This window comes from Mycetomoellerius zeteki, unplaced genomic scaffold, assembly GCF_001594055.1.
Source record: "Mycetomoellerius zeteki isolate Tzet28-1 unplaced genomic scaffold, Tzet1.0 scaffold619, whole genome shotgun sequence".
NCBI classification, from domain to species: domain Eukaryota; kingdom Metazoa; phylum Arthropoda; class Insecta; order Hymenoptera; family Formicidae; genus Mycetomoellerius; species Mycetomoellerius zeteki.
The window spans coordinates 15458-27544 of record NW_017257631.1 but is presented as its reverse complement, the minus strand read 5'-3'; the positions used below and the strand labels follow the sequence as shown (position 1 = coordinate 27544).

Sequence of the window (12087 nt, the reverse complement as noted above, 5' to 3'; positions counted from 1 at the left end):
CCCAAGCAGCAAAGCAGGGCATCTTGACCAAATCAAAGTCAGGTCGCCCTAATTAAGTGAAAAATTACTAATTTTTGACATAAAAAACGTCTTAGCAGTTAAATATTGTTTGAAGTCTTCTGTACAGGTCGAAAATTACGAAATTTAAACCTATAAAAATGCCTTCAAAATTTAATGACTTCAAAGTTATACATTAGCTTATAAATGACTAAATTTTGACCAAAGCTATGCCTTCAAAGTCGATTTAACTTATAAGTCAAAATTAAAGCTCTGTTTGAAGGAAGTGTGACCTGATTGTATCACCTAATTTCAACCTCATAAGCGATATGACTTAATTGGTTAGGATTACCTAATTTTTTACTATATATAAATCGTTTGTGTTCTTGACTAATATAGGGAATATCTAAGGCACGAAATAAACCTTGTGGTCGCTGGAAATTAACTACAAAGTTGAGATTACCACGGAAAATGACTTATAAGGAAAATTGATCTAAGGTTAGGTCAAAATGCCCTGCAAAATTTACCCTGAAAGTTAATTATTGGTCTTGGACCTTATTAAAAGTCGCCATCCTGTTTGCTGTACAATCGCATCAGTTATTTTCTCTATGTTGATTATGAAGGAGTAAAAAATCGCTTGTTCAAGCAAGACACGTTTTTTTCTCTGTGCTGAGTGTTGTCATGAAAGGTTAAAATTTTTAAAAGCGTGATCGCGGCTTTGACCGTATATAATTATAAGTTAGGTTAAGTTAATTCCGTGATACATACTTACGATCGCGATGTAGCAGACATTTTTCGATATGTATCGATCCAGCGATTTCGACTTTGAGTCAATCTAACTTATAAATAGGGAAATTTGACTTGTTAGTCAGAATGCCTTAATGGTCGACAAGATGACATCAAAGTCAACGATTTTGAAGTAAAAATGCCCTGATTAAGGAAATTTACTCTCAAAGTTAGACATTTAGCCTTAGCAGTAAGGAAATTCGACCTATAGGTCAGTATTTGGACGAAAACATTAAATCAGCCATTATTGTAAGATTGTTCTGTCCGCCATGATATACTAAAACGCTTTCTAAAATTGAGCATTAATAAAAAATAAATTATATTATATCTCTCGGAATGTTAAGGATTGAAAAAAATATCTATTTTATGCTACTGTTAGCGTAGGTGCGAGATTAAAACATTTTTATTATACTAAGTGCAAAAATATATTGTTGTTAAATAATTAACGATTAATTAATAATTGTTTAAATTATATATTTTCGCAGGCGCGTTGATTTTAACGAAGTAAACTAAAAATCTGTATAGAAAATTTTCTTTCGCACTTATATTTCTGTCACGTATCATGCGATATTCGGTTTCAGAACCGACGTAAAGAAGGACTCTGTTACTATTTTATTTCGAACTTCCATGGCTGGTCGGAACCATATCAAGCACATGTTATAGCTGTAGTGTGATTCTCCGTCTTGGTAGAATTATTATGGAAATGTACAGTGTTGCCCTCTCGGCGACAAACACTGAGTCGTCGAAAGAAGGGAGGGCACAAATTGGTCAGAATTAGGTCAAAATTACCAAAATATTACCGATATTCGACCTTTTATTAGGTTTATTTGACCAAATCGGACTATGACTTATAAGACGAAATGCCTACCATTACTTAATTTCGACCGTAAAATTACTTCAACTTTATTCCCCACTTACCTTCTTTCGACGTCGATTCGACGTAAATTGGGATTGGTCAAACAGACTTTTCAACCTATTAGAAGGTCGAATACACGTAATTTCGCCCTATTTTGCTGCTTGGGAATGGCTGCGTTTTGCGTCAAAATGGATGCGAGTTTGCGGTACTTTATAGATATAGTGACTTTATTCGCGTGGAAAGTCGTGCGCCTCGTAACAAGAGAGGCAGGTGGGATGGAAGTTGTTTCGCGTGGAAATCGTGCACCCCTCAGGGTGCCATTACATGGAGCGCGGAAACGCGGAAATGCGGAAACGCGAAAGAAAAAGTAACTAGATTCCACGGTTCCGTCGTTTCTTCCCGCGTGTTTAAGCGGAAAAGCAAAAATATGTTTTCTTAATGTTATGATATATATATATATATACATATATATATACATATAATCACGAGAGATCATTCCTTGCTCGTATGAGATACTTCATAATAATCATCAACATGATGTTTGGATCCATATTATACAGCATCTTTTAAAAGAATAAAAGTATGAAAGCTTTCTTTTTCAATCGGTTCCGAAATTTTATGGTATACATTTCACATTGACAACAGATTTTGACGCGGTTGTTCCGCGAGTTTGTTTCTCCTTATATTACATGGAGCATAATTTCCGCGGAAAAGCGGAAGAGTACAGTGACAAATAGACATTCATATTCATTTTTAAAAATTATATTTACTTAATTCATTGTAATTCTTTTTAATATGTTCATCTTTTCAACCTATCTATTGAATACAAGTATTTTAATCAATAAATATCGTTAAAAATTATTATTTTATAATTCTCCGTTCCGCTCTTTCGCTCTAAATATGCTCCATGTAATATAAGGCAATTAAAACAGACGGAACGGAACGCGCGGAAACGCGGATATCTAGTAAAGTTTGTCTTCCGCGTTTCCGCGGTTCCGTTTTGTCTGTTTTAATTCCGTCTGTATTGCGGTGAGAATAAGCATAGTGGTATGAACAATAGTTGCCACCTTTATGAGGACATTCCTAAATGTATCAATTGCCAGGGAGAGCACTGGGCCACCGCGAACATTTGCCCGGTTGTCCATAGACAGCGAGCTATAGTTAACATGGCTGCCGTTGAGAATATCTCAATTGCAGACGCCAGGAAAATCGTCAATAGCAATACTCCCAGTCCCCACACATCTGGCTCGCCTGATGTGTCCCGTAATTCCAATTTCTTATCTTCTTATCTTCCGAGAATAATTTTCCTTATCTTCCGAGGAAGAAGTCGTACACAGAGGGCCATCCATTTGAAAATATTAATCGATTTGGACTTTTAGGTGTGGAGGCTGCTGGCTCAAGACATCAGTCATACTCCAATGCAGTGAGGTTCGACACTCGCTCGCCTCTGGCGGGCATGTTTATAATAATAATCGGGAGGATATGAATATCCAACAGCGCCCAACTCGTCACGGTGCCATCCATCCTAAGGAATCATATTTAAACAAAGAAGCTCATCGCAATACGATATATGAATTTAAATTGGCAGAACCCCCCATCTTTTCGGCAACGGGGTCGCCTTTCAAAGCGTCCCCTCCTCGCAACAAGATCTCCAAGATACAGATAATGAAAATAAAAATGAAAATATCCTTAAAGACCTGTTCTTCGTACTCACAGACTTGCTCGCACATTTCCAGAACAACGATTTAACTAGTGCGCTGAGCATAATCATGGCTCTAGTAAAAAACTTGTTCAATATTTTTCAACTCCCGCTCCTCCCTCGAAGGGGAGAAGCTGGTAATACTTGTAGACCGCCTCCAGATAACTCCTCTTATTCTTATACTCAGCAACTTAATTCTTTTGGCACGCATGGATACGCACATGACAATGGAATGGATTGTGGTTTTCGGAATTAAATCGCTCCAATTAAATAATTGCGATAGTTACATCGCGCACGGGTGGGTTCGGGGGGGCCCCTTTCGATCCATCTCGTCCCCGGGGTGGGGGCTGTTCTGGCTTTACCACTGGGGCGCCTCCGACGCCGGGATCGTGCGGAGGTCAGGGGGATCTCTCCGGGCGCTCGCGTGCATCCTTTTGCGGATCTGCGAACGGCATTAGAGTTTTTCAGTGAAATTGTTGCGGCATCCACCACAACCTTCCTTCGCTCCTAGCCATTGCAAATGAATATGATGTTTTATGCATACACGAAACCCTGCTAAAGCAAACTAACAACTTCAAAGTCGGAGGTTTTAACATTCTTAGAAAAGACATCACACAGCCTGGTAACAGAGGTGTATGTATATTGGTGCGCGAGAATTTAACCTATGAGAAGCTCGCATTTGACGGGGTAGAACATCCCTCGGTAGAATATCTTATTATTAAATTGATTTCTCCGAAGGAGCCGGTCGTAATAGTTAACACATATAGACACCCGGGTCAGAATAACCCCTCTTCATTCTTTCAGAGCTTATTTTGTAAATTGAATAGTTACAATTTTATCTTACAGGGGACTTGAATGCTCACCATACAGCCTGGGGTTGCAAAAAAGTATCTGCATCGGGTAGAAAGCTTATTTCTCAGTGGTCACGATAATAGGCATTCAGGTCTCCCTCAAACTCAACTTCCGTTACAGGCTCTCCTTGAGAGAGGAAGAATTGAGCGAGATATATCATCGTCTATCGTCTTTGACGGCGGCGCCTCCTTTAGAAAAAGAGATTGATCCGATTGGGCAGTACAATATTCTCGTACAATCTATTCTTGACGTAGCCAGAAGTCTCATACCGGAAGGCAAAGTCTTTCCGCGCAGTTGTATACAGGGTGGGAGTCCTGACCCCCCGCCTTGGTGAAATGAGGAGTGCGCCTCGGCGGTGCAGAAGAGAAGAAGAGCTGTTTGTAAACTCACTGCTTGCCCTAACAGAAGTAATTTTAAAGAGTTTCAAAAAGTAAGAATTTTATGCACATTTAGCAAAACAAAAGCGCAAAGATTGGCGTGACCTGGTTGGCGGTTTTAACAGCCAAACCACGAGCCAGATATGGGCTCTCATTAAATCTTTTCGCAGAAATTCTTCTCAAAACAATCTCCCGCAGCGGGAGCACAGACAAGCCTCTCTTGACTCGGTCTCTAAGCTCTGCTCTCCGTCATGCTATTATGACTGTTCTAAGCCCATGGAGGTTATGAAGCATGAGGACCGCTCGAACCCTCTTATTTGTGGTTGGCTTGGCAGCCCTCTTACCTTAAAAGAACTTAGAAATGCTCTCAAATCAGCCAAAAAACGTTCGGCTCCGAGTTTGGATCAGATTGACTTCTCCATGATCGCGAGTCTCCCTGCAGAATTTCTGACTCACGTGTTGGATATTTACAAATGAAGTCCTAGATAAGGGTGTCTTTCCAGACTCCTGAAGAAACTCGTTGGTTGTACTGATTCCTAAGGCAAATCGCGGTTAGACCTATATCTCTTCTGTCTTGTCTGTGCAAGCTCATGGAACGAGTATTGTATTATAGATTGAGTTGGTTCATCGAGTCTCAGCCTATTCTCCCTCAAGCTCAATCAGGCTTCAGGCCTTTCAGAGCCTGTGATGATAATTTAGCGGTCCTCTCCACTACTGTGAAAACGGGCTTCCTCAATCCAACTCCCACAGTCGCGGTTTTATTGGACGTTGCAGGAGCATTCGATAACGTGAATACACACATTCTCGTATCTGATCTTTTTGAGATTGGCGTTTCTGCCCCCCTCAGGAAGTTCGTTGAGAATTTAATTAGCTACAGGCAACTGAGCTTCATTATTGATGGCGAATTATGCGGCCCTTTTACATCACTTAAAGATACCCTTCAGGGTCTACTCTGAGCTCTCTTCTAATTGATATATACTTAAGGGAACTCGACCAGCACTTTCATCCTAACACCCGCTTATTGCAATATGCGGACAATATTGTTTTGTATTCTTCTCAACGGAATTTAGAGGACGCCATATCTTCTATCCAAATTTCCCTTAATAGGATATACGAATATTTCAAATACAGGAACCTAGAAGTATCACCGCATAAATCTAGTTGGATTATTTTTTCGCAAGGCAATCCTGTTAAGACCTCCGCATCCCTGTCCATCAACAGGGCACAGATTCTCAGGATCCATTCACACCGCTTCCTGGGCGTTATTTTGGACCACAGACTCAGCGGAAGACAACACCTCCGTTACTTAATAGATAAGGATAGAAAAATCAGCAGCATCATTTCAGCGCTGTCAGGAATCAAATGGGGTTCTCACCCCGAACTGCTTCTAACTATCTACAGGTCCACCTTTCGAAGCGCCATGGAATACGACTTGTCAATTTTTTGCGTGGAATCCCACTGCTACAGACTTCATTAAACTGCAGCGTCTTCAGTACAGGATAATTAGAAAAGCAATGGGATACCGTATTTCGACGCCCATCAATGTCATGCTTAGTGAGGCCAAAGAATTTAAAATGAACATCAGATTCAATCTAATTGTTTCAAAATTTGTTTATAAGGCCATGGCAAACAAATTCAGCTTAGCATACGAAGCACTGGAGGAGCTAGAAATCATTGCTATCAGAAGGAACCTCAAAGTAGAGGCCATTCAAGGCTCTAGACTTTTCAAGCACTACATGACCAGCCGCCACGAGAGGCGAATCATTCACCGCTCTGCTTACCCTCCTGCTTTTTGGCATCCTTATGAGATATACAACCAGGAAATAACGTACGGGGCATGTTTGGACACGTCCGTATTAAGGACGTTAAGGACATGTTTGGCTGCGAACAAAAGGGAAATAACAGTCTTATCATTGCAGATTCCCCACATAAATCTTTCTCATATACACAAAACGCTACTTCTTTCTACACTGATGGCTCAAAGAATTCGGAGGGTGCTGTTGGGGCCGGCGTCTTCTCTCCTGGGATGGCCGATAGTATCGGCCACAGGCTCCCACCGGAGACGTCAATCTTTTCTGCGGAGCTTTGGGCTCTGTATCAGGCTGTTCTCGCTGCTGATGATCTTGGACGGCAGCGTAATATCATCTTCTCGGACTCAAAGAGTGCTCTAAACGCGATACAGGACATGGGGAGAACTCGCCGTAATTACATCATTTACTACATTAAACAAGCCTATCATGATGCAATCAACAGAGGCAAGGAGACCTTGTTTTGGGTCCCGGCCCACTCCGGTATTCCCGGGAATGAATCTGCGGACTTGGTTGCCAAGCAGGCAGCGTTAGATGGATATTCTCCGGAATTTCATGTACCATACGAAGATCTCTTAGTCGAGTTCAAACGTTAAGTCTACGCGCAATTCGAGGGATACATGAAAACAATTTCCACCTCTAAAGGTATAATTTACTATGAGCGATACCACATGACCACCAGGAAGACCTGGTTTCACGAAACTTCCTTTAGCAGAGAGGCAATAGTTTTAATTAATCGTCTCAGGTCCAACACATCAATCTTAATGAGAGTCTTTATAGAGTTAATATTATAGGGTGAATTCACCTGCTTGTCCCTACGGGGACCCCTGCCAAAGTATCAACCATATCATATTTCATTGTGAAAAATACTGCTCAAACGCTAAACAAATCCGAGAATTTATAGCAACAAAATTTCCCAATACTTCGCAGAACCTATCCCCTGTCCTTTCCTCTTCTACTCCGAAACTTTGTCGTCTACTCTTAGTCTATACAATGGTCTTTTTTTTTAATCATATTATATTCCTCCCCTCCTTCCCATGGCGTGCGACCACCGCTGGGTGGCAGCAGGTGTCCGGTCGAGGGGCGAGGCAGCCATTTTCTAACCAATGCTAGTGGGATCCATATAAGCAAGAAATTACCAGTTACCGCAGATCAATGGCCTAGTTCAATCGGTTAGGTTGCCTGGCCACTTTAGGACAAGAAAAAGAAGAATGCTCCTGACACAGGGTATTGGCTGGTAGATTTTGCCAAATTTTGCCGCCAAGAATAGAAGTGCCGATTCATCAAAGTGCGGTAATTAAAATAAATTCAATTTAAAATAATGAGTTCCAAGCTTGAGATTACGGAGGAAAATGTTTCTGCACTTATTGCGAACAACAAATTGGTCGTATGGGATGTTAATAGTAAGTTATTTATTTGTCTTTAATGTAATTTTACACTTTAAATATGTAGGTTATGATGAATGGTTCTTTCGTATAGTACAAGTAAACGGTTTTTTTTAATCAATATTGCATATGAAAAAGCAAAAAGCAAACGCTAATTATTATAATAAAATTATATCTAATCTTCAAACTCTAAATAAATTATGAACAAATGTTTATCGACCTCTTACGTGGTCATGATGAGTGTTACGTTTGGAATTAAACGTGATATATCAATGTACATACATAATAAACACAATGCCTTATCATATACAAATTCATACATTATTAACGCTCGCATGTCAAATTTGTTGTCTTCAATAAAACATGAATCTTCTCTTATTTCTATTGCATTCCATTCCTCTTTATCCGAAAGTGTGTCAATAATGTCAAAAATTTAAAACATATTCTCAGATTGTATAATAGATACTCAACTCAAATATATTCTTATCGTAGAATATCGACTCGCAAGAAAATCTTAATATTATGTGATATGAAGCAGAAATCAATTCCTGTTTGTTTAGCCATGAATACCTAACAAATTCGAATCAATCAGACAATGAACATTCAGATTCGTTTGGATATTCATGGCTAAGGAAACGATTCACATCACATAATGTTCTGAGTTGCTTGCGAGTTAATATTCTGCAATTTGAGAATATGTTTGAGTTGAATATCTACAATCTGAGAATGTTTTAAATTCTTGATATTATTGATACACTTATGGGAAAAGAAGAATGGAACGCAATAGACATAAGAGAGGATTTCTGTTTTATTGAAGACAGAGAATCTGACATGCGAGCGTTAAGTAATGTATGTGTTCGTATATAATAGGGCATTGTGTTTATAATGTATGTAAATTAATATCACGTTTAATTCCAAACAACACTGATAATGACTGCGTAAAAGGTCGAAACGTTTATTATAATTTGTTTATAATTTAATGATTAGATAGAATATATTTCACTTTTAAACTGGCGTTGACTTTTTATGATCCTTTTCATACAGCAATATCTTCCATATAAAATTCTTCTTCATCAATCTTTAAATGATTAATTTTTTTTATTTTAGGTAGTTGTCCAATGCATGTTGATGTAACACCTGAAAATCTACACTGAAAAAATGCATGTAATTTTACATATTTTTGAAATTACATGTTCATGACTGGAAAATTGCTAAATATGATTGGAAATTTACAATTTCCAGTAAATTTCCAAGCATATTTATGTAATTTAGATAATTTTTCAATCATATACATGTAATTTCTATGTAAAATTACATGCATTTTTTTCAGTGTAGCGACTTTCAATTTGCATGTTGAAACAAATTCCTCAGGTAAAATTTTTACTTTATTTATCTTTGTTTTACTAACCTTCAAAGATAAGTAATATATTTATTGGTAAACAGATGAGACTCTAATGTCAGAAATACGATTGTTGTCTGCTAAACAACCTGTTGCAAATTCTGAAAATAAAAACTTACAAGGTCGGTAGCTTATGGACATCTCTGGCAAAAAAGGTACATATATCTTTTTCAAAATTATAATTCTATCTCCTTATGCACTTCTCATTCATTATCAATTCTTATTTTTTTATTACAGCTACAACGTCATGGAAGGATGATTATGCTGTTAAAACTCTCATTGATGAATGGAGAGAACATAAAAGTTATTTCAAAAGCACTACAATTACTAACAAGAAAGTCTAGGAAATGATAGCCACAAAGTTAAAGAAAGAGAACTCAGTCTGTATATTGTATACGATCCGCTTTCCAATTACAACACAAGTTGACACAGTGAAACTCAGCTATTAGTCATGTATGAAAACTAAACCAATCAACCAACGGTTCTAACCGGAAAACAGTGTACTTGAAAATCATGGAATCATACACAGTAAAACAGTATCGCATATACGTTGCTGGAAAATACTCTATGTGAGGGTTTAATTTTTTTAAAGATTGGTCCTCTCTCTCTCACTCACTCAAATATCCTTAAATTTTTTATATTATCAACTCATGTATTATATTATCATCTCCTATATTTTTACGTTATAGACAAAAAGATATAGAAGAATGATTTCATAGTAAAAATATAAGAGATTAATTGTTACACAAACAAAGGTTATAGAGTTTTATTTTTTATGATTGGTGCTGCCAGAAGCATTATTGGGATTTTTAAGTATGAAGTATTATTAAGTTATTTGCACATGTTATCAATTCATGTACTTAATGTGATTTAATGCTTAAAGACTGAGAAACACTAAAGGCCTTAGTAGAATGACTGATTTATAATCTCAGGACCTAAGTCTTTTATCTTTAGTAATACACAATAACTGTCTTATGACTCAAGCCTTAAAGGAGTGTAGATATATGTACATCTCGTATGCACGCACGCACGCACGCACACACGCGCACACACACGCACACACACACACACACACACACACACACACACACACACACATCTGTAAAACTTGAGTCATAAAACAGTTATTGTGCGTTATTAAAGACAAAAAATTTCGATTTCAATTATGCTGTCTCGTCCGGATGGACCTTCCCTCCCACCCAGACCCTATTTCAGATTTATCGCTTTAAACTAATGAGCGCCATGGTGCAGATGCGCGCAGAAGCATATGGGAAGGCATGAGAGCAGCGCCTTCTTTCAATTCTTGTGTACTTTAAAAAGACCTGTTGAGGATAAAGCAGCGGAACGCTACTACGATTATTCATCCGGACGAGACAGCATAATTGAAATCGAACTTCACTGTAAGTTCGTTTAATTACTCAATAAAATGAAGATTTAGATAGATAAAGAAGAAAGTGATAAGATTTTCATATCAAAAATAAAATTAACAAAAATATCAGTTAATAAGAGTACGGCGCGATACTTTGTGTGTGTGTATAAGTATTTAATTATAATTTATATACGTGCACAAAGTACCGCGCCGTATTCTTATAAGATAATCTTTTTGCTAATTGTATTTTTAGATAAATATTAGTTAAATATGAGTAATATTTTAATAATGACATTAGAAAGAAATTACTATATCTTTTAATTTTTTTTTTATTAAACTTAGATTTCCGTGGAATCTACTCAATTATGTGAAATATTCAACCTCTGTAAATTAAATATTAACTAGAGATAGGATAAAGATAATATGTGAATCGTATATTTATAATAAAGAAGAGGAGAATTTTCGGGATGTAACAATACATACAATAGTAGGTATAAAAAATTAAAGCTGGAATAAATGAATGTTTTTAATTTAAACAATTTCTAATTGTAATAATAATATTTATAGGCGAAACATCCACACCTGTTGGACACCGTCGATAAAGAAAAATTAAATTGTCAAAGAAATATCCAAATAAAGATTCCGTAAATAATATTCCAAATAAATATCATACATTGGAAAGATAGGGCGCTGGAAGTTCAATCGCTACTCAGAAAGAACTGGATAAAGCAATACTACAGTTTATTGTTGAAAATATTCAACCTCTGTCCATTGTAGATAGTCCATCATTTATCAATTTGATTAGAATTGGACTTCCTTCACATGTTAATATAATGTGCAGAAAGACATTAAAAGAAAGACTTTGTCAAATGTATCATAGAATGGAGAATGTCCGAAAAAAGTTGGCAGAAATAAAAATAGTTGCGACAATGGCAGATTTGTGGAGCAAAGGAAAAAGATATACAATGGTATAACTTATATTAATAAACTCTGTTGAGAGAAATGGCCAAAAACGAACTAACAACAATGGGATATTAAAATAATATTAATTGAATTTAATATATCAGATATATTAAAAATTTAAGCGAAACAAGTTTCGACTTTACAAAGTCTTCATCAGTCGTATATGATTTACAAAATACAAATTAACTTAAACATAATAAAAGATTAAATTGTGTGACTATCAATTTTTATCTTTGCGACATTTAATCTTTTATTATGTTTAAGTTAATTTGTATTTTGTAAATCATATACGACTGATGAAGACTTTGTAAAGTCGAATATAGTTTCGCTTAAATTTATCTACTCTATCGAGAACGCAAGTATTTGAGTGGCATAAAGCATTCAGTAAGGATCGTGAGGTCGTAGAAAACTTGCCTCATGCGAGTCGTCCATCCACCTCTGTTAACGACGATAACATGGAAAAAGTGAAGGAAATTGTGCTTGAAAATCGTCGTGTTGGCATTAGAGAGATAGCAGAAGCTCTCAACATCTCTTATGGATCGACTCAACACATTTTGGTTAATGTTTTGGGTATGAAGCGCATCGCCGCCAGACTC

General features: G+C 37.1%; 1 protein-coding gene across 1 annotated transcript; it reads left to right on the top strand.

The window, feature by feature from the left end:
• The first annotated feature begins 6404 nt into the window (after positions 1–6404).
• LOC108728439 (ribonuclease H1-like) lies at positions 6405–6971 on the top strand. The gene has a single exon (XM_018456996.1). It carries the CDS (start codon positions 6405–6407, stop codon positions 6969–6971), a length of 567 nt encoding a protein of 188 aa, XP_018312498.1.
• Positions 6972–12087: the final 5116 nt, after the last annotated feature.